The following is a 24,127-nucleotide window of genomic DNA, read 5'->3' on the forward strand; positions in this document are numbered from 1 at the left end:
AAATGGGAGGAACCTATTGTGAGAGAATAAGGAAAAATATTAAGTGAGATACCTATACAACCATTTATTTCTAAGATTTTGAGTGATAACTCATCAGATGATGAGGGATCACCAATTTCTCTTAATGAGTTTGTTTATTTTGATGCAGGTAACTCAAATAATGCCATTCCAGTCTCAGGAGGAGACAATAATGATCAAATGCCATCATTGAAGCCATTGAACTCATGAAGAGAAACAAGAAATTGACGTTGAAGGAGATTCCACAGACTCTGGAGCTAATTCTGAAATAGAAATGGAGAATGAAGATGCAAATGAATTAGTTCCAGAAGGTATGCCACCTAAAGCTATGAAAAGATTGCAGTCAGTCTATGATAGAGCTCAACCAGCACCAACACCAGACTTGATGGAGTTTTTAAGAAGTGTAGAAGAAGTTATGACAGCCAGCATGGAGTCTAGAATCTACAAACAAGCTGAGAAGTCACCAGAGTAGATTCAGGCAATGAAAGAAGAATGACAAGCAATCACAGACAATGAAACCTTGATCTTGATAGACAAGCCAAAAGATGTGAAGGTAATTGACAGTAAATAGATATTTAGAGTTAAACTGAATGCAGATGAAACTGTTAACATACACAAAGCAAGACTATTGGTGAGAGGATACAAGTAGAGTATGGTATTGATTATGAGAGGACATTTGCACCAGTAGCTAGGCTTGATACAGTGAGGATGTTGTTGGCATTGACTGCAAATAATGGCTGGAAGATCCATCAGATGATGTCAAGTATGCATTCTTGAATGGATACTTGGAGGAAGATGCCTATGTCCAGCAACCTGAAGGATTCATTATTCCTGGTGAAGAAAAGAAGATGTACAAACTTGTGAAAGCTGTGTATGGGCTAAAACAAGCTTCCAAGGCTTGGCTCTTCAGAATTAACTCATATCTCCAGCAAAATGGCTTTTTTAAGAGTGAAAGTGAGCCAACACTTTATATCAGGAATCAAAGAGGAGCAAAGATTATTTTATCACTCTATGTGGATGACTTGTTGATCATTGGAACTAATACAGAAGTAGTGGAAGGATTCAAAAGAATGATGAAAGTTGAGTTTCAAATGATAGACCTGGGGAGATGAAATACTTCCTTGGACTGGAGATTGAGCAAGGAGAAGCTGGAATTTTTATTCACCAGAGAAAATATGCTGCAGATATGTTGAAGAAATACAAAATGGAGGACTGTAGTATGTCGAGGAGTTTAGATGCTGCAGCAATCTTGATCAAGCTCGAAATGGAAATCAAGCAAAAAGTCAACAAATACGGTGTCTTTGTCGAGTTGAAGAAGACGAAGTTTAGATTGCAATTTTTTGACAGTTTTACGGTGTTACCTACTCGAAAACGCGTTGTGGATTACTCTAAGGGGAAAATACAAGCTGAAATCAAGAGAAGAAGAGAGCGTGCAAAAAGTAAACCATTTCCAGTTTTCATTTTACTGATTCTAGTTTCTGATTTTCCTTAAAATCGAGCTTGTAATTGCATTTTAATTATCATGTCAGCTAGATTAAACTTTGGATTGCCTATATACAGGTTTATTGTAATCGTTTCAGCCAAAAAAATGATGCTATGAAGTAAATTTTAAAATCGCCATTGTCATCTTTTTCTCAATTTAAAAGCTTGGTTGCATTGGTTTAGAGAACCCTAAAAATCCGATCACGAAAATTAGTTTTTAAGTTTCAAACACATTAGATACCTATGCTTAGCCTTTAGATTAAGTTAGAATCAAATCGATATGGGAATATAATCATATTTTCTGTTTAGTGTATCAGTGTTATGGTTTTTTATTTTTCTGCATTTTTTATGTTTGATTGCTGTTATTGTGGCTGTTTTCGATCAGTTCTTGCCGAAATCTATCTCTTCATCACTCGAGAAGATTTCGATTTATCCAACAATGTTAAGAAATTTTTACCGAAAAATGACTCGTAGTTTAGCCTTCAAAGAAAAAAAAACCTTCAGAATTCTCGCCGCACAAATAGTTAATTAAGGATTAATGTGTATTCGAAAGTAAAACTATCCCAGGGCAAATAATGCTAAACCATAATAATAAGAACAAGTTGACTTAAAAAATAATAATTAGAAAAAAGAAAACCTTAAGGAAAGTTTATTTATTCGAGGTAAAACTTAAAAGTAACTCAGAGCCCCCTCGATTTTGATGGTACATTGCCTTTTATCACAATCATAAGGCACGTTGTCTTTATATTATTTTATTACAATTATATGTTTTAACACTTTTCACTATATTATTTGACAACATAAAAATAGAACCAAACAAGTAATTACTAAAGAATTATTCCCATATTAATCGTCTCATTTTAATTTTAAAAATAGATAAGAATTACTCCCTCCATTTCATATTAATTCTTTCATTATTAATCCTTTAATGAAAGGATTAATATGAAATGGAGGGTATATATATATAAATAAACATAGCTAACAGTTAAGCTAGCTTAATCATATATGATATTGTCCCCTTTTAGTCATGGAAACCGTCACATTGACAAACTCATGAACACTTCGTCGATGATTTGTTCGCCGAAATGACTAACGAGCAACGGCTCAGCCACAGCTCTTATGTACTTAGCTACGCCGTATCCGTCACCCAGCTTACGCACCTCTGATGGGTTTAATATAATTAAACCTAATTTGTCAGTATTATAAGGATTCCAATTAAATTTTGAAACTTCCAGGCGATCGATATTGAAGGATCCTTCTTTGGTGACTTCCAATCTAACTTCATCAGGCGATGGTGTGTATTGAGGGATGTTGAACGAATCTAGTTTGTCTTCCTCTATGATGCCCTGTGAACATCAAATTAAATTGACTTGTCCCAAGTACTCATATAACGATGCCTCTAGTCAATTACTCTCTTCGTCCATTAATAATTAACATATATAAATATTTTTTTGATTTAAGGTATATTCGATTTTCAATGAATTAATATATATTGTATAAAAAAAAAAATCAATGAACAAAAAAAATATTTGTATCAACTATTCATATTCATATACGAAAAAAATAATATAGTATACATGTTAGAACAAAATTCGTGGGATGATCGCTGGAGCCTTTTCTGGTGAACGGAATCTTTACAAAACAGATATTAATTGGAGGATTTAATTTAAACTAATACCGAGTCGTGATTGTCGACTTTCCTTAGAGAATAATCGCCCCACTTCCGTTCCGGGTTTTTGCGAGTTTCTCACCAGGATAAAACGGTATTTATGAGGACAGCAATAAACGGAAATTGATGAAACTCCCTTTAGGAAAACTAATGCAGTAAACGTTTGTGAGCAAAATGGTTTTATGGAGAGTTTCTGATAATCAGAAGACAAGAAGGAGAAGAAGACGTTGTTTTATTATTCTTGAAACTCATCCCCTATTTATAGATTTCAAGAAATTTAATTGAAAAGGTATGTCTTTTGGTAGAAAAGACACGTGTCCCTCTATTTGAATGATATCTCTTAATTATTCCAATATATTACCAAAATATCCAACAATACAAATTAAACAGCGTAACATCTTTTGCCCCAACATCTTTGTCAACGCAAGAAGAAATGCAAATCATGAGGTGGATAAAAGTCACATTCAACCGTTAATTACAAACTGTCTAGCTAGGTCAGACTGACGTTGACTATTCAATACTGGTACATATATGAAAGAACGTGATTATTGTGTAAGAAAGACATATCCAGTTAACGTCAATTAGTCCGTAATTTCAAGAACAAATTATGATGTATTTAGAAGTCCTCGTTCAAATGAATATTTTACAGAGAGCCAACAAGGAATTCCATTAATAACATGCCGTTTTGATTCTTTGGAACGAGATCTCATATACATATAATCAATATTACCTCATCGACCATCTCATTAAGTGCCAAAGCCATAAGCTCCCATATATAGCAGCACTCTTTGTCAGCTGGGTTTGAGCTCCTTTTTCCTAGTAATGTTAGAACCATACGGCCGCCAACGACTAATTCCTCCATCCGACACTCCAAGAATGTCGTGAAATCTCTCTGGAATTGTTCATAATAAGCTTTAAGCACATTTGGTGGGCTTGTACAAGCCATTTAGATATTTCCTTTATTGTTCTCCACTCCTTCAGGAACCTAATTTGTGAAAAAAAAAATGTGAAATCTAGTTTAATTCTACCAATAAGAATTAGTACTAACTTTCTCTGGGAAAATTTGCTGATAATAATAGTCAATATGCTGCTACCTCCATTTTGAACGTTTTACTTATTTAAAAGTTAATATATTTAATGATAAATCTAGGGAGTAGTTATTAGTAGTTTGAATATGATGAATTACCTGAGACAGCCACATAAGACTATAAGAGGAATATACAAAGTTCAGGCTGTCCGTAGGAAAAAGCCTAGAGTAGAATGAACCAGGAACTCCGGTAAAAAAACATTTTCCGGCTCCAGGTTGTATTCGGGTTTTCAGTGTTTCTAAGAAATTTGGCAGGGCCCTGAAAATGGCATTAAAATCATTTCCTGGAAGATCATTCAGGAAAACCTGATATTCTGGAGATTTCTTTTTTAGGTTCCGACAAATCCTGTCTACAACTTCGATTAGCTCGGATGCCACCAAGAATGTGTTAGGTCCTGAAGAACAACCCAAATCTGCTATCGCCAATTTCGAAGGAGAAGTGCTAGAGTAGAGATTTGTCAAGGCTTCCTCCATGATTGGCTTTGTCATTACTATTACATTTTTCTATCCAAGGTTGAAACAATTAATATTAATTAGATATATAGGGTAAAATAAAATAAAATGTCAATAAATATTTAATGAAACTTCAATAATCAGTTGTTAACAAGCTACAAATATATACTCCATATGGTTAACAATAAGTGTCGCATATTAATAAAATTTATTTGATCCATTTTAAAATTATCGTTCTATGAAATAATGCATATTTTCTCGAGTTTTTCCGACCATGTCCTCTCGTTTAATTTACTCTATTAACATAAGATACTATGTAGCATAGTAAATCATGTAATTAGTAATGAGATATAAGTTATTCTTTTAGTCAAGCAATCATTTCCTTAATATTTATAAATTTTATTATATGACACATTTTTTTATATATTCTTAATATTTTTTTATATATAATATATATTCATAAATTCTTAATGTTCGCTCCCTATTAGTCGAACCATCAATCTTTCGAAAGAGAAAGTATCGAATCATTAAGTCACTATTTCGGTTGGTTTATAACGTGACAATTAAAATAGACGAGAGAGTATATATATATATATTTATATATATATGTATGGACTAGCTACTTACCTGAATCAAGGAATTGTTTGTATAACTATTGTCTCCCTTTCAGCCATTCATGTGTAAAACTCGAGCTACATCCATTTTTCTCGATCGCTAAAAATGTTTGTCGATTGTTTAGTGTTTAATTTGTTGTATGAACTGATCGTGAGACACAATATCCCTCTATTTATACAATACATAACTGACCGGTCGTAATTACAGCTTGAAAATATCACATATTTTGGCTAGCCAATCAATACCACTCATTCTCAATATCAACTACTGTACTCTTGTTTTTATTTGAAAGCACCAATTAATGCCCACAAGCAAAATCAAAATCCAACAAACAGAACCATATATTCTATTCACATGAATGCGAAAGAAAACTATAGTACTAGGTTTAGAGAAATAATTGAAGGAAATAGAAAAAACCCTGTAGTGAATATTAAAACAATGATTAGTTGACCAATGACTTATGTGTCGTAATTAATTACAAGATTAATTATTAGGTTATAAATTTTCTTTATGTTAGTGATGCGAATTAAATAGAACAATATTGAAAGTGGATAAAAAAAATTTATTACGTCATATGCGCTTGTCTGAAGTAGACAGAAAGGAGTATATGATATTTGAGAAGTCAAAGGTTTCTTTTTACAAATACAATTGGAACCTTAATAATTGCCTCGTCATTTTCAATAATTAAGTGTATATAAAGGTCGCATAAGTTAGGGCTTAACTCATATTGCTCGTATTCTTGTAGTGAAAACTTAAAATGGAATGAAAAAATATATATATTCGTCCCTCATTTTTTATTTATAATATTTTTTCAATTTTTTTTTTTTAATTTAATAAATTTTTACGTTTTCTGCTAGCGACAAAAAATACCCCTCAATTGTTAACTTTGTATATGTGGCACCTAGTGGCATCTAATAAGCTAACAGATCAATATATTTGTGACACGTGTCATGATACATCATCAAAAATCCATTCTTTATAAAAAAATTGTGACGTAGCAAAAAAAATGTGACGTGTCACTAACACGTATCGCAATTATATGAGTCCGTTAGATGACTAGACATGAATTGACACCACATAGATGTCATGTAGGTGAAGTTAACGGCGAAAGGGTATTTTTATCGCTAGCGAAAAACGTGAGAGTTTGTTAGACTAACGAAAAAACGTAAAAAGGACAATATATACGTTTTCTCAAAAAAGAATCGCTAGTGATCGTTAATTTCTTACCAGGATAGATAAATTAGAAATATTTTGTGTTTCGTTTTTTTAGGAGGGATTATATTCAGGTAATGCACATGAGCGGAAACCTCAATACGCATCTCCTAATTAATTAGTGGCCAAAACAAAAATGTTCTCGAATACGTCAAGTGATTTTTTCGATAAAAATCACGTCTAAATGGATTTGTATACACGTCAATATGGGTTTGTATAGCTTTCTACTAACAAATTATTTAGAGCATTTATCTACGAACTACGATTATTTGATAGTTATATATTTTTCTTGTTGGTTGTTCTTCTTGTTCTATATTCATCATCAGAAGAGGGAAAAAAATCAAAAAGAAAAAAAAAATATCAATCTTTAAAGAAAAAAAATAGACGTGATACCACATATAGAGTGCAAAGATAATTAGTGAGCATTTTGCTATACTCACTAATAAGATTTGAATAAATAGAAGTTTAATACAAGTCCGTATTTGTTTGTATATATTTATATTCATCGATTTTCGAAATTCATAAATATAAAGATATATTATTATATTTTATAGAAAAATTATGAATCCTAATTTAGAAGAAAATTATAAAATTATGTGTCATAAAATTTAAGTATGAGCGTTGAAAGTAAAAATCAAACAAACAAATTTTTAATTATAAATTTTATAGATTTTCTATCTTTTTTACGTGGCAATTTTTAACTGATGAGAGTATCATTTTATTTTTCATATAATATGTATTCGTTTGGTATTTTGAGTAAGCTCTGTTTCACTATAAATATTATAAAAAAAATTTATTAAAAATAACAAAAATTATATTTTTTTTAAGAATATTTAGAACAATACGGAACATAATCTAAAAACAAATAAACATAGATATTGTTTACATGATCAGAAAAGTTGCAATCAAAGAGGTATTAATACAACCGGACGATATATATATATATATATATATAAAGTTGCAATCAAAGAGGTATTAGTACAACCGGACGATATATGAGCTCTCTTATAAGGTCAACGTACATTCATTAAATCTAAAGCATAAAGAAAATATATGAAGAAATCGTTACGATATTTTTCTGAGGTTCGATCTCTTCATATTACCAGGCTCATATTAATGCAAATAGAAGAATTTTAATGGGAAATTTCCTTTCATTTCCTTTTATCGTTTTGAACATGTCATTTAGTTTGACATTTCTTTTTTATCACTTCAAACATGTCATTTTTTTTTCTTTTTGTCATTTTAAACATGTTCCTTCTTTTTTTTTTTTTTTTCAACATTTACAAATTCATGGTCAACACCACACACACATGTCATGAAATGTCTTCAAATTCTTAGAAAAACAAATAATATGTTTCTAAAATGAATGTATGGTACATGCGGACCAAAAATTTGTATGGAAAATTTGCATGCATGATCCAAAAATTCGTTCCACAAACTATGGAATGCAACGAAGCAAACAATGATAAGACGGCTACATTTATATAAATATATATATAAAAAAAAAATATTATTTTTAAAAAATTAGTCGTTTTAGATTTCTAATAAAATTTAATATAAATTATTTAATGTATATCTTATTAAATAAAAAGAGAAAAAAAATTCACATACTGAATAAATTAATTAAAATATAAATAATATTGTAATATAAAAATTATATATATCATAATTATTAATATTAATATACGTAAAACTATAAAATAATATTTAAAGACAGAGACAGTATATATATAATTTAGAATCAGATTAAATGCTATAAAACGAACAGAAAAGGCCAACGTCAATAGCTTATAGGAATTGCCAAATATTAAAATATATGGCTTTGCAGGCTCCAATAATTAATCTAATGATGAAACAAAAAGAAAACAGTATATTAATATTTTTCGATGAAATCTATTAAGACTAAATTTCACAAGTGATCACAAAGAGTTCTAAAAAAAATCTACCTATGAATCAAGAACCCTAAATTATTTTCCCTCTCAACCTTACATAGAATATTTTCTCTTGCGGAAATCGATAATAATTATATAGCAGATGGCTCGGTTTCTTTACATAAACCTTACTGATTATTATTAATCGTATATGAGGAAGCTTTAATTATTAGTTTTCATTTAGTTAATTTATTTATTTCCATATGGTGCTCAAGACAGTTTTAAAGGTTGATGTTTCAAGCCAAAGCAGCAAGAATAAGCTCCTCAAAGCTGTATCTACCATTGAAGGTAACCCTAGCTATTTATTCCGTGCATCTTCCTAGAATATATATAGAATGATTTTCTTATGCGTTGTAGAAAAACTCTGTTATGATCTTTGTTGTTATGGTCCTTCGATTAATCAAATCTTGTTCAACAGTCCCTTGTTAATTTTAATATATCGAATTTTAGAGTGCAGTTAGTTTCTAAGTGTTTAGAATTAGTTGTGGAAGCTTTATGTCTGATTTATTTAGGATTCAGTTCAGGTTTCAGGTTCTCTTAGAGCTGGATAGGCTACGAATTCTCTTTTGAGCCCGGAAAATAGGTCAACCAAAGTAATCAAACACGATTCCTATTTCTAAACCCCAAACTTGATTTTGTTATAACAAACACTTATATTCATTGTTCTTACAATCGATAATATATATTTTCTCCGTCTGTTAATATATTTTTTTAAATTTTTTTATATAAATTCAAATTTTAAAAGGAGATGAATTTAGTCAATATTAATGAATATATACATCTCTTCTTGAATGTATCTAAAAAAATTTAAAAAGCATAAAATACGGAGGGAGTAGTAAGGTGTGTTGTGTGATCTTTGAGTTCTAATAATGTCTTAATGCAGCGATAAAGACAAAATAATGTTCTATTTATGTGGATTTTTGAAGTTTAAATTTTAAAGACGGACCGATAACATATACTTGTCACTGTTTATATGCATCTTATATAAGAAACGTGATATATATATATTGAGACAAAGGTAATATATCACAGTGTAGCTAGGCAGATGCTGTTTTCTTTTTTTTGGGTGATTAATCTTCATATTCAAATCTCTTTATCTTAACAGGAGTAGATAAAATCGAAATAGACGCGACTAAGGGAACTCTAACAATAACAGGCGATGCAGACCCATACGAGATCATACTACGAACGAAGAAAGTAGGAAAATTCTTCGACGTAGTGAGCATAGGTCCCCCACCCCCGCCCCCAAAACCGGAAGCACCAAAAAAGCCCGAAGAGAAAAAGAAGCCGGACGAGAAAAAGGCTACCGAGAACAAGGCGCCTGAACCTTATAAGGCCCAGTATCACATGCCCGATAGCTGCCCAATTTGTCTACATATGGCTATGATCCGCTATGAAGAACCCGACCCGGCCTGCACAATTATGTGACTAAACGAGTTTATTGTGGCCCGTTTTAGATTCGGGCCGGGTAATATCTTTGGCCCAGAAAATCTCAAACGGTGAAATTGTCATTTTTTGGGCGAAATCTTACATGCGGTTGCATATACGCTGTTGGTGCAGTTCACTAATTAAACTATGACATGTATATTTTTCGCTTTCAAATTAATTAATGGGGTGAGACTATTTTCAAGGATATATTTGCTAATACCAAGAGATTTTATACGAGATTGACATGATTACCCTTCAAATTAATTCTTTGCTAAATTATTATTGACATATTTTTCCTATGAATACGTTCCACCCTCAATTTTTCAAAAAAAATAGCATAATAAAATACTACTATATGAAGATTAAGTTATAATTAATTAAAAAAATAATGTTTGTCTATTCGATATCACCTTTAAATAATACTTATAATTTTATGAACATAGAATCATTTTAATATAAGATTGATAAAAGTTGAGGTTTTAATAAAATAAATACTAACATAACAGACTCATTTTATGACACGTTTATTCATATTTTTAAATTATTTTCATACTTTGTTGAATTAATTAATATTTCGGTAATATGATAATTTTAAATTTTATGAAAAAGATTTATTTTATTAATTTTTTTAGAAAATAATATATTCAATCTATAAAAATAAAATAAAAAATCTAATTATACAAAATATAATAAAAAAATTAATGGGAGATAAGAGAATTACATTATAACTTATAAGGATAAATAAGTCAATTTATGATGAAAGATTAGAAAATCCCTTAAAACTAGCAAAAAGTCCTTTGGAAGTAGTCTTGTCCTAATTAATGGACTTCAGTTTATCTTCTTTAAAGTTTTGGGTTAGAACTTGATATTCTTTAAAACAGGGTCCAAAGTGCAAAATTTATGAAACTGTGATCGCCACATAGTAACATTTCATTATTGTAGTCATGCCACGTAAGAACCGTTAACAACTTCAACTGAACCGTTAGCTGCGAAGTCTAAATTGTGCCGTTGATGACTTGGCGAGTGGAGTGAGTCAACTCACCAGGCACTTAGTCGATACTTAGACATGGCCACTGTCGGATTCAAAAATGGAACCGGATCAATATCGAATCGAACCGGTCAATGCAGTTTCGAAATCGAAATTTTTATGGCTCCATTCTAATTTTTATTTCTTAAAAAAATTTATGTGAAAGTAATTCGGAACTGAATTAAAATCGTCTATTTTAAAAAAGTTTACTATCCCATAAATTATATAATCGTGAACTGTCGATTCTAAAACAAAATCGAATAAGATAATATCTAGTCGATATCATTCGGATCAACTCGATAAATAAATCGGGTAGACAATCGATCTCGCTTTGACGATTCCGCTCGTCAATCGGGTCGGGTTGTCCACCCGATCATTTACCCAGTTCACCCGAATGTTCAAAAGTGTCGACTCAGTGAGTTGACTCGCCAAATTTTGCGGTGCGTTGGCAATAACATGGGCCCCGCAGCTCCCCAACTTCCACTGAAATCTGACATTGGACTCGATCTATAAATTCAATTAATACAAATGAATGGTGTCGGTTCATCTTCTACACTGTGCGTAAGAAAGTAGACAAAAATGGCGGATCAAAGCAAAATCCCACGAGTTTACTGTATTGGAACAGCTGATACTAAATTCGACGACATACAGTTCCTAGCTGAATCAGTTAGCTTCAATCTCAAATCCTTCAACAACAAAAATGGCTCTTCTAAGGTATATATTATATTTCTCATCATCCGGGTTTCTCGCCTTATAAGCTTAAAAAAGCTTTCAAATTTAGCTCTTTGGTTTAGTGGGTTTGTTAGGCTGCATTGATTAGCTTAAGTTGGTTTTAGCTTTTGGGTTGAAAATGAATCGTATCGTTCTGTGTGTTGTTCAATTTATAGTGTAGCGAATTGTCGATTTTGTCAAAAGTTCTAACGGTTTGATGAGATTATGGCTTTCAAGATGTAAACTTTTCTTATTTTGAAGTAAGGTGCTGTGAATGTGATGTTATAAACCAAATTCTGTTAAAAAGTAACGTGTTTTTCTAGTCTTGTTTAAAATGAGGGTGTATAAAGGGCAAACCCCGGTGCGCTAAGGCTGCCCGCTTTGTGGGGTATGGGGTTCTGTGATATAGAAAAATAAATTTCATTTATTTCTTAATTACTCATCTTCTTTATTGGAAAATTTATAGGTACAAGTTGTGGTGGTTGACGTTTCCACAGGAAATAAGGAGTCAAAGCCTATTAAAGGAGATTTCGTCTTTGTATCCAGAAATGAAGTTCTGTCTTACTGTGATGAGAAAACTTCATTAGATATTCCAAGTGATAGAGGCCGTGCCCTTACTTTAATGAGCAAAGGACTTACAAACTTTCTGGCAAAAGAAGCTCAGCAAGACAGAGGCAGTTTCCATCTTGCTGGCGCTATCGGGCTAGGAGGAAGTGGAGGGACATCTCTAATATCGACGGCTCTTATTAAATCCCTGAAATTCGGAACTCCTAAACTTATTGTTTCCACAGTTGCCAGTGGCCAAACACAGCCTTACGTCGGTACTTCCGATTTGGTATTGTTTCCTTCCGTAGTTGATATTTGCGGAATTAACAATGTGAGTAGAGTTGTTTTATCAAATGCTGCTGCTGCATTTTCGGGTATGGTGGTTTCGAGCCTTTCGAGGTTACTGGACGCAGTTACCAAGAAGATTACCGTTGGTATAACCATGTTTGGAGTCACAACTCCATGTGTAACTGCTGTCAAAGAAAGACTTGAAAAGGAAGGCTATGAAGCCCTTGTTTTCCATGCCACGGGAGTCGGAGGCAAGGCCATGGAGTCTTTGGTTAGAGAGGGATTTATTCAGGTTTGTCCATACATTTATCAATTTATTAGTCCCCATATAGAAATTTAAGGTCCGTTTGTCCCTGTAGTTGTTTGACACAGGTTTGTTTCTCCCTCGAGCTAATATTCAAACCTAATTGGTGGCATTCTGTCGCTGATGTAGCTTATGGATCTATTTGTCAATCATTTTCCAGTGCACTGTATGTCGGAGATGTGGATCTTAGTACATTGGCAATGCTGATTTGAATTTCCATTAGTTTCAAGAGGCATTATCGCTATATTTTGTTTGATTTCCGTTCTTTATCTTGCTTAATTTAGGGGGTTTTGGATATTACTACAACGGAAGTTGCAGATTATGTTGTAGGAGGTGTAATGGCGTGTGATGAATCTCGCTTTGATGCTGTCATAGAGAAAAACATCCCTTTTGTGCTGAGTGTTGGAGCCTTGGATATGGTGAACTTTGGAGCCAAAGATACTGTTCCTTCTCAATTTCAGTCGAGAAATCTTTATGTACATAATGAACAGGTAATTAAAATAGTCTAAAAAATTGTTCCTTTTCCGTGAAGCCATTTTCATATCTAATACAATATTTATGTCATTTTCAGGTCACACTTATGAGAACAACAGTGGATGAAAATAAGAAACTTGCCAACTTTATTGCTAATAAACTAAATAAATCATCATCGAAATTTCGTGTTTGTCTTCCGGAAATGGGTGTTTCGGCTTTGGATGCCCCAGAGAAGCCTTTTTACGATCCAATTGCTACTGCTACTCTTATTAATGAACTCAAGAATCTTATTAATATAAAGGAAAATCATCAGGTAATCTCATTGGATGTAATTACATCGTATCATTTTCTACGAATTTATTAAGTTGAAAATTCTTTTGTAATAGGTGAAAGTGTACCCTTGTCATATCAATGACATCAAGTTCGCCAATGCACTTGTCGATTCATTTCTAGAGATTAGTGAGCTGAATCCTGTGGATTCAAGCCAATCTAAAGTTGCCAAATCCAGTCAAGAAAGTCAAAAGGGTCCTGTTTCCCATGTGAAAGAACCATCAAGCAAAGCGGCCATATCTTACAGTCCCAGTAACTTCCCAAATGCTAAGCCAGGTTGTCTTCAGACTTTTCATTTCGAAACTATCTGTTTGAATTCTTACATTTGCTTTGTAGAGTACGAAATTTGACCTTATCTTGGATTATCCACTTAATTATCTTAGAAAAACATAAATGTCGTGATAGAAACTAGAAATTTTTAATTGCCAATGTTGGCAAGAACCTAATATTTATCTAACATTTTGTTACATAATTGGCCTGGACTAATTTTCGTCCGACACTTTTTACGACAGAAACTTTGCAAAGAACGCAGGCAGTCTTGCAACAGCTGAGGGGTCAAATAAGTAAAGGATTGCCGATCATAGGAGGTGGTGCCGGGACGGGAATATCGGCGAAATTCGAGGAAGCGGGCGGTATTGATCTCATTGTAATATACAACTCAGGCCGTTTTCGTATGGCTGGAAGAGGCTCATTGGCTGGCTTATTACCTTTCGCTGATGCAAATGCTGTTGTACTTGAAATGGCTAATGAAGTTTTACCAGTAAGTAAAATGTTGTTTCTCTAATTACCTTTTCCTTCCCACAATGGATGTTGTATCTCTAGTTACCATCACTGTATTTTAGAAAATATTCGATAATCGTCCTTTTATTTTTAAAACTTCTGATATTGCTCCTATCTGATATAATAGGTGGTGAAGAAAGCACCTGTTCTTGCTGGAGTTTGTGGAACTGATCCTTTTCGTCGAATGGATTACTTCCTAAGGCAGTTAGAATCAATCGGATTCTATGGGGTGCAGAATTTTCCGACTGTGGGGCTTTACGACGGTAATTTCAGACAAAACCTGGAAGAGACAGGAATGGGGTATGGTTTGGAAGTGAAGATGATTGAACAAGCACACAATATGGGTCTCTTGACAACTCCATATTCCTTCAACGAAGAAGAAGCTTCGGAAATGGCGAAAGCGGGTGCCGACGTCATTGTAGCTCATATGGGGCTAACCACTGCTGGCTCCATTGGTGCAAAAACATCCTTAACGATTCTGGAAAGTGTAGTTCGTGTACAAGCCATTGCTGATGCTGCACATTCAATCAATCCTAGTATCATAGTGCTGTGCCATGGAGGTATATATACAATATTCAGTCCCTATGTCTTAGAAAAAAAATGCAAAATTAGTCCCTTTCTTTTGGAATCAGGCATTAAATCATTACATGTTGGTAATGGCAGGTCCGATTTCTGGTCCGAAAGAGGCAGAATTCATATTAAAGAGGACGAATGGCGTTCATGGATTCTACGGTGCATCGAGCATGGAGAGGTTGCCTGTGGAGGAAGCCATAACTAGCACAGTGAAACACTACAAATCGATTTCCATTAAATGAGCTTCCGTTCCTTAGAAGGCAAGTTTGTCAAAGAAATGGAAAGCATCCTGTGCATACGTAAAATAACAAAAGGTTTGAGGAGTATGTAACAAGTGATTTTGTTATTGTCTTGTCGGTTGTGATGTGTTTTGGATTTGGATTTATCTCAGCTGTATAAAGTTGGTGTTTAACATGATCTGTTGTACTCTGGTTGCAAGGATGTCGAAAATTCAGATATTTGCAGAAACTTCACTCCCAAGTCTAATAAAAGACGCTAAAGTACATGTTCCCGAGTTGTAACCTTGTCTAGTCAACAACTTGTTAATCCCGAGTTGTAGTTTTGTTTAACAGCTTATAGATCCCGAGTTGTAGACTTGTTTAGAGTAACCTAATCCCGAGCTGTAGCCTTGTTTAATTAATAGAATTCTAATCCGAGTTTTAGCCTTGCATAATTGATAGCTTCCCAATCCCGACTTGTAGGCTTGTTAAGCACTTTCCCTATCCCGAGTTGTATAGCCTTGTTTTAACTAAGAGCTTTCCAATCCCGACTTGTAGGCTTGTTAAGCAGTTTCCCTATCCCTAGTTGTAGCCTCGTTTTAACTAAGCGCTTTCCAATCCCGTCTTGTAACCTTGTTAAGCAGCTCCTTGATCCCGAGTTGTACCCTTGTTTAAGACCTCTGCAATCACGACTTGTATCCTTGTTTAATTAAGAGCTACCCAAATTCGAGTTGTACGCTTGTTGACCAGCTTTCCGATCCCGTGTTGTAGCCTTATTTAATTAACAGCTTTCCGATCCTGAGCTTTAGGTTTGTATCAGGTTTTGGATCCTGAAATGTTGCTAGGCTTGCCTGCTTGCAGTTTCCTAGAAGTAAGGATAACCGATCACAGTCTTGGCTTGGCATGACTATGTAGATATCATCTTAAAAGTTGGTAAAAGAAATTAGGGGGATTTAGTAGTTTACAAATTCACAAGAGGGTTTAGACTTTAGTTTAGCCTGCAAAGAAACAATAATCTTCAGAATTCTTGCCACACACAAAATCGTTAAGGAATGGATATTCGAAGTAAACGTAACTCAAACAAATAATTCTAAACCATATATAATAATTAAGACCAAGCTAAAACAAACTTAAGGAATGTTTATTCCAAGTTAAACTTTTCGGTTAGGAAATAGAAATATTTTTATCTAGTCATCCTCATTCAAGGTCCTCAAAGTCCACTCTCAAGTCTAGGAATATGTGATTTTTATTTTATTTTTTTGAAAATTGCGAATATGTGAATTGACTAGAGAATTCCTAGGAATGCAATTCTTATGCTTTATGGATGATAGAATAATTAATCATGGTCATAATACATAAATCGATTAATTACGTATTTACGAGGAATAATACTACATTTGTCTTTAAATAGCTGTCGTTTTTGCTTTTTAAGTTCATTGAAAAATTAATGTATCCGGACATAATAATGACGAGATACATCAATTTTTCAATAAACCTAAAAAAACTAAAATGACATTTATTTGAAGACAGAGGTTATCCGGAGCCTTGCAAGAGCTTAGTCGTTGTAAAGACACAATTACAATCAACATCAGCAAAGGAAGGAATAGTGATTATCATCTATGGAGATTATCGGAATTAAAATGGATGTGAAGCGATTAAGGGATCGCTTGAAGTAGAGATGATGGTTCTGGTGACCTGTTTGCTAAAGAAACTCGATGCTAATTAAGGATTAACTTCAGTTAAAGATCTTACAGTACCCAATACTGGGTGTATCTTATAGTGATGGAAACCTACCTGTTTGCTCATGCTTCATTGTCTAATTTTGTTCTCTTGTAGTTGAATGTTTGCTGGAAACCAATTAGCAGCCAAAATTATAAATTAAATAAACTTTTTTTTTTCCTTTTTGAATTCATGTGATGTGATAATACTACAAAGAATATGATATTTATCTGAAGATCCATTTTAATACTACAAAGTAAATAATTTTTTAAAAATATAAAGATTTGTTTAATTTTAAAAATTCTTGAAAGGGATACTGATTCTGTTCTTCTAACTAAATTTCAAGTGAGAAATCGGAAACATATCGAGATTTGATCCACCAGCAAAGTAGTATAATATATATAGAGGTCATTAATTATATTCAAGATTATTACAAAATGAATTCAACTTATAATTATCAAGTGAGTGATGATGAGCTACTTGAAGGTCATATTCACATATGGAAACATACATTCAACTTCATAACATGATTAACATCCATGTCACTCAAATTAATGTGCCATTAAGCTAGGCATTCCAGATATCATCTACAAACATGGCCAGCCAATGACACTTTCCGAACTATATACTTTCCATACTTCCATTAATCAATCCCAAAAAATCCGATTCCGTTTATCTTCTAATGCATAATTTAGTTTCCGGCTTCTTCACTCGACAAAAGGTACCCAATTTAATGGGCGATCATAGTACTCAAGAAAACGGCTATGTCCTCACAAGCCCTTCGTATCTTCTACTCAAGAATAATCCTTTAAATGTTAGTCCATTTTCACTCATGATACTTGACACAATTTTGATGGCACCATGGCAAAGTATGAGCACTTGGCTACAAAATGATGATCCGATGCTGTATTATACGGCACATTTAAAGAATTTCTGGGACCTTGCTGGAGATGAGCCTAGGGTTAACAAAGTGTTTAATGATGCCATGGCTAGTGATTGTCATTTTGTGGGGACTATGGTGATTAAGAAGTGTAGAAGTGTGTTTCAGGGATTGAAGTCACTTGTGGATGTCGGAGAGGAGGCACCGGAACTTTGGCAAATGTCATAGCTCAAGAATTTCCTGACATAGAATGCATTGTGCTTGATCTTCCTCATGTCCTTGTTGATTTGAAAGATTTCAATAACTTGAAATATGTCCAAGGAGACATATGTTCCATGAAATGCCTAGTGCAAATGTGGTATTATTGAAGGTAACGGTTATTTTATTTTATTTTGATAAAGGTTAGAATTTTATTAATGAAATTTATGTGGTCGACTTTGTAAGTGCAAACTATTTCCAATACCCGATGAAACTTTTAGCGCAAAGTCTATTAAAAGCCGTAGGCTTGTTCATAGTCTTGTTTAGAATCTTTTTGATCCCGAGTTGTAGCCTTGTTTGATTAAAAACTTCCTTTCCCGAGTTGTATTCTTGTTAACATCTTGCTAATCCCGAGTTGTAGTCTTGTTTAATTAACACCTCTCTAATCTCGAGTTGTAGCCTTGTATAGTTAAAAGCTTTACAATTTTCTCGAGTTGTAGTCTTATTTAGAAACTTTCTGACCCCATGTTGTAGCCTTGTTTGATTAAATACTTCCTTATCCCGAGTTGTATTGTTTAGCATCTTTCCGATCCGAGTTGTAGTATTGTTTAATTGACAGCTTTCTAATCTCGAGTTGTAGTATTGTTTAGCAGCTTCGAATCCCGAGTTGTAGCCTTGTTTAATTAAAAGCTTCCCAATCCCGAGTTGCAGTCTTGTTGAGAAGCTTTTTGAACCCAAGTTGTTCCCTTATTTAAGAGCTTACCATTCCCGAGTTGTAGCTTTGTTTGATTAAGAGCTTTCTGGTCCTGAGTTGTAGATTTGTACGAAACAGCTTTCCTATCTCTGAGTTGTACCTCGGGTTGCCGCTTGTCTACTCGCAGTTTCCTAGAAGTAAGGATAACTAATAACAGTCTTGGCTTGGTGAAACAATTAGGGGGTTTAGTTTAGCCTTCAAAGAAACAAAAATATTCAGAATTCTTGCCACACAAGTCTAAGGAATGTTTATTCGGAGTAATAGTGTGGAAACAAAACTTAATTAATACTCCCTCCGTCTTCACAATGCATGTTTTTTTAGACTTTTTATTTTATCTTAAAATAAATGACTTTCATGGCTAATTTAGAATTTTAGATCAAAAAATATGTTTAATTTTCCTTTTCATCTTGTTTTTTTTCGCCAATAATTTAAAAAGCATGTATCGGTGGACGGAGTGAATAATGTTTATTCGAAGTAAAAGTAACTCAGAACCACTTCACATTAAAATTTACTGTTAAGATATAACAAATATTTATATCTCGTCATCCTCATTTATGCTCTTCAATGAGATAGGAAGTCCACTCTCGAGTCTAGGAATATGAGAGTTCTTTTCTAAGTTAGGATTTTCATCCTCAACTTTCCACCTACACAAAGAGAAAAAAGAATCTATATGGTTATAAATTACATGTAATAAAAAAAAAAAAAAAAAGACCAGGAGATATATATATATATATATATATATATTTAATGTAGCTCACTTGTATTTGGTCGTTAAGCGATGAATGAAAACTAACATGGTCATTTTTGCCATGTTCATTCCTAAGCATGTCCTAGGACCCGATCCGAATGGCAAGAAGCTGTAAGGCTTTTGCGTTTCCTGGAAATTCAAGATATTAAAGCGTTATCTATTTAAAGACATAGACAATTAAATTCAAAACTACGTACAAATATCGGAAAATTTAAGAAGGCAGGGTTTATTACATCGAATCTTGAAGGGTTGAATTGGAAAGGGTCCTTGTACAAAGCTGGATCATAGTGAATACAAGTTGCATCGACATTTTACGTGCCACCCCTTCTTTATTTCATAGCCTGCAATTATAACATATTTTTTCGATACTTAATTAATCCCTACAACTTTTCGTTGGTTAACATCAAACAAAAAAAAAAAATTCGTTGGAGAGCTTATTTCCCTCCCAACTATTATCATCTAATAGGATAAATCACATGACCTCTCCTAAAAGGGAATGGTATGTGTTTATACCGATGCATTAGACATCTTTTTGGTTCTTATATGTAAATATCTCTCATCTTAATTATAGTTCTTTTGACTCTTAAAAGTCATTATTTATCAAGATCAGCTCTTACCTTGGAGGTCACGGGATCGATTCTCCAAGAACGCAATTTTTTGAATAATAAAAAATGAAGTCGTTATTTATCGGGGAAATATATTTCGTAGAATATATGTCCTGAGTTAGGAAAGTTTATTAACATGATTTATTTAAATATAATTCGAGTTATTTATGAATGTAATTTACGAATTATATTGGATGAAACTTGCCTTCAATTGTACAGTCGGTCTGTGCCACACGAGGAAACCACAATAAGATGTTCGACATACGAAGTGTTTCTTTGATAACCTGGAAATTAAACATATCATTATTATCTTAATTGGGCATCAACATTTTGTTTTCAATTATAAGATGTAATCACATATCAGAAACCTATAATATTAATTTTAGCAAAAAAGGAATTTAATTTTACAATATTCTAACCTTTAACCCATAGGGCATGTTGTTGATATCTTCAAGAACAATTGAGGCTCCCACTGGTTTAGATTTGGCTATAGAAATTTGTTCATCCTGTAAATTTTTGGAACAATTTCGACAATCAATTTAATTCTGAGCATAATTCGCCAAATAATGTCCTAAATTTGTTAACTTATTCTTTCTTAATTTTAGCTTCAAATAGATAATGAATTGACTAGAGAAATTCCTAGGAATCCAATTCTCTTATGCTTTGTGGTTGATAGAATAATTTATCATGGTCATATATAAGCCCAAGCGTATTGATTAGGTTAGAATATTCATAATTTATTTTCGATAGTTGATCACATCAATGTCGACGAGTTTTCATTGGAGACTTATTTATGTGGGAATTTGATATTGTCCCTCCCAATAAGACATCATGTATATGTATATCCGAGCATATTGCATGCATAAATCGAATAATTAGATATTTACGAATGATACTGGTGTATATTTACCCGGAGCCTCTCAAGAGCTTCTGTATTTTCACCCAAGAACTTGATACACCACATCATGGCGGCAGCCGTGGTGGTCTGACTAGCAATTAAGAGAGTCAAAAAATTATCCATTATCTCTGAGTCATCAAGCTTCTCACTTTGTAAAATTGACTGCAGAAAATCCTCAGATTGAGATAATAGTTCCATTGTCATGTGGTTTCGTCTTCTTCGACTAATCATATCTTGAAACCTCTCCATGAGCCTGCGACGCGCCTGTTCAAAATAGATCGATAATGGAAAAAACTTAAAAGCATTTTCTGAGGTATCCTACATATCATTTTTGCATTAAATAAGTGTCTATTTGACTACTTAATTAGTCAAAAAGTATGATCAATTTTTGGAAGCAATACTCATAATTACGTCAACTCCATCGATAATCTATGTGATTAACTAGTCTAAATAAACTAAATGAAAATGTCATTCTTTTTTGTTAAAGGATAAACTAACTAATTACAATATGTATATATGTACCTTGATGCCATTGTAGTATCTAGTACCAGGAATCATGAGAGGAAAAGATAACATAGCATCAGATACATAATTGCAATCTTTATCCATCTCTCTTAGAATGGAGTCCTCAGTCACACTCATTAGCATCTCACATATTGCATCAAATGTCATCTGCTTTAATATTTCATACATAATTAACAAGTTATTTACTTAATTAAAGAAAGATTCCTCAAATTTCTTAAAATATAAATTAAAGAAATGAATGAGTACTCACTTTCATACACAAGGTCGAGAACCGTGAAATTTCTCCCAACCATTTTCTTTAACCTTTCACATACCATTTTGTCGAATTTGACGACGAATTTCGATAGAGAGTTTATCGAGAAAGGATCGGAGAGAAGATGTTTCATCCTTCTATGACTTTCTTGTGGTACACATAACAGACTCTTCTTCCCAACTGCATCTGCCATCGATTTCACATACCCTTTGTTGAAATTGATAAAATCGTTCATGAATATAGCTTTAGCAGCCTCAGGATTTGGAACAAATACATGGATCTTGCCAAATAATCTTGTCTTGAACCATTTTCCGTGCCTGTTAGGAAAAATTGTGAGCTTAAGGAAAGTGAAAAAAAAAAAAAAAAAAACATCCTACAACGTTTGACTAGAAGAAATTATAGTTTTCAGTTTCTGCTAGCTAGAAAATGCATATTCTTAGAAATAATGGTCTTTTTTAGATAATTAAAATACTAAATTCTACAGACGGTATTTTTCTTTTTAAATTTTATTGGAAAGTTAATTTATCTGTAGACAGAGGTAGTATGTAGTAGATTCTGTTGATTAATCTAATAACAAAGTGTTATGTAATTAATGAAAATACTTGAAACTTGAGAAATCTATCCTAGGGCAATCCTTCCTATATACTATTTTCATATCAAAATACATGATGTTTTATTTTTCAGTTCATCCAAATAAACATGTATTTAGTGAAACTTATTGACCAAATACATATTCATTTAGATGAGTCTAAAAATTTAAAACATCATGTATTTTGATACGGAGGGAGTATATATTAACTCTTTAATTTTGATGAAAGTGAAAAACAAGATAAATAATTATAAGAACTAATTACCATGATCGGCGAATCCTCACAAACTCGTAACACCCTTTCGAGCTATTGGCAGCGGAAAGAAAAGAAAAGGTTTCCCCGAAGAAGGGAAACCCTAACCGACCTGGAATCTGATCATTCGAGACACTTCTCAAGAATTTTGATAGCAAGTATGATGTTGTTAAAGATAGGAATACTAAAATGATGATATCATAATTGTTGTATACATGGAAGATGGGTTCTGGATTTGATAGGTTGATCATAAACATGTTGAGAAGTTGAGATAGTTGAATTGAAAAGTGGGTTTTTTATAGTTGATTATAGATATGTGATATATTGAGTATATATCCAGCCTTCATGTAAAAGTATATAAAAAAATATTGGTGTATAAGTGTGTGTATATATATTTTACACGATTATTTCATGAAAATATTGGTTTTTAAAATCGACGAGCTAGTAAAATATATAGCAAATGAAGGAGTTGGATAAAGCATAAATAAGAGCCCTAAAAAGATAAGTTCTACCCGACAAAAAAGAAAACCCAAGTTCTAGAATTCTTGGGGAGGAAAATGCCAAAGACTAGTAGACTTTGCATTATTTAGTGGTGATCTAAGAATGGAATGTATATAGTGGTAGCGTAATTGATAATTAATCTCTTTGACCAACCGGAATATGATCCAATTGATTAGGCATTTATTCTATTGAGATGGGAACATGGATTCGATTTTTGGAGGAGCAGATTTAGGGTCGGTAGTTTGTATCAAGAATTAATCGGAAGAAAAATTAACCATTCTCTGAATGGGGAACAAAATGTACCTTCTATAGTTCTATATACATTATTATTTGGTGTAACCTAGCTAATTAAGTTTAACCTAGTCATTCTCCGATAATTAATCACTCAAGAGACAAAATCAGTGGAATTCGTGGTTAATTGTGAATCGACAATTAACTTCAAGTCATGCCTAGTTATCGTATCCAAAAGACTACAATATGCGAATGTGACAAAGCCGGGGAGCTGGCACTCCTCAACCATCCAAGATCATATTCCACCATAAAGTTGATAATCTTGTCTTATTAATCAAAGCAAAAACATAAATCATATCACTTGGCATACATAAAATAATTAGTTCGTTGTGTACACTACGTACATTCGATTCTTTACCTAAAATAAGTACAATTAGTTACATATGACAAAGTCAAATTATGTTAATTATTGACAGTATTCTAATGAAAACTTTGTCTTCCGAACACGAGGCTTAAATATAAAAACTATGAATATTGTGAGTAATACCGTTCACGATTCAACTATCGGATCGGGTTATAAACATTAGTATTTTCTAAGATTAGAGACAGAAGTACATGTACAGTTTATCCAAGAAATTAACAATGTCCAAAAGAAAGGGTTAAAACAAATTTGAGGTCGGTCAATTGAGTAATCATCAAAAAGGGTTGTCGGCAAATAGTGTTGAGAAATCTCTACCACTGCACAAGGACGAAAACAAATTCCTTTTGCTGGAAATAGGAAACCCACTCATAATTAATTATTCGGATAATAATCATCATATCTTCTT

General features: G+C 33.0%; 2 protein-coding genes and 3 pseudogenes across 2 annotated transcripts; 3 read left to right on the plus strand and 2 right to left on the minus strand.

The window, feature by feature from the left end:
- Positions 1–2,537: 2,537 nt before the first annotated feature.
- Positions 2,538–5,411, minus strand: LOC139883840 (S-adenosyl-L-methionine:benzoic acid/salicylic acid carboxyl methyltransferase 2-like; annotated as a pseudogene).
- Positions 5,412–8,670: 3,259 nt separating this feature from the next.
- On the plus strand, positions 8,671–9,895 carry LOC139883841 (heavy metal-associated isoprenylated plant protein 2-like). Its single transcript, XM_071867961.1, has 2 exons — positions 8,671–8,755; positions 9,573–9,895. The coding sequence occupies exons 1-2, from the start codon at positions 8,671–8,673 to the stop codon at positions 9,893–9,895; spliced, it is 408 nt and encodes a 135-aa protein (XP_071724062.1).
- A 1,606-nt stretch (positions 9,896–11,501) lies between these two features.
- On the plus strand, positions 11,502–15,170 carry LOC139883847 (toMV susceptible protein tm-1(GCR26)-like). Its single transcript, XM_071867965.1, has 8 exons — positions 11,502–11,636; positions 12,100–12,759; positions 13,056–13,262; positions 13,343–13,558; positions 13,632–13,851; positions 14,088–14,335; positions 14,483–14,915; positions 15,019–15,170. The coding sequence occupies exons 1-8, from the start codon at positions 11,502–11,504 to the stop codon at positions 15,168–15,170; spliced, it is 2,271 nt and encodes a 756-aa protein (XP_071724066.1).
- Positions 15,171–17,302: 2,132 nt separating this feature from the next.
- LOC139883842 (probable O-methyltransferase 3) lies at positions 17,303–18,151 on the plus strand (annotated as a pseudogene).
- A 1,078-nt stretch (positions 18,152–19,229) lies between these two features.
- Positions 19,230–23,249, minus strand: LOC139883843 (abscisic acid 8'-hydroxylase 3-like; annotated as a pseudogene).
- Positions 23,250–24,127: the final 878 nt, after the last annotated feature.

This window comes from Rutidosis leptorrhynchoides, unplaced genomic scaffold (assembly GCF_046630445.1).
Source record: "Rutidosis leptorrhynchoides isolate AG116_Rl617_1_P2 unplaced genomic scaffold, CSIRO_AGI_Rlap_v1 contig46, whole genome shotgun sequence".
Lineage (NCBI taxonomy): Eukaryota > Viridiplantae > Streptophyta > Magnoliopsida > Asterales > Asteraceae > Rutidosis > Rutidosis leptorrhynchoides.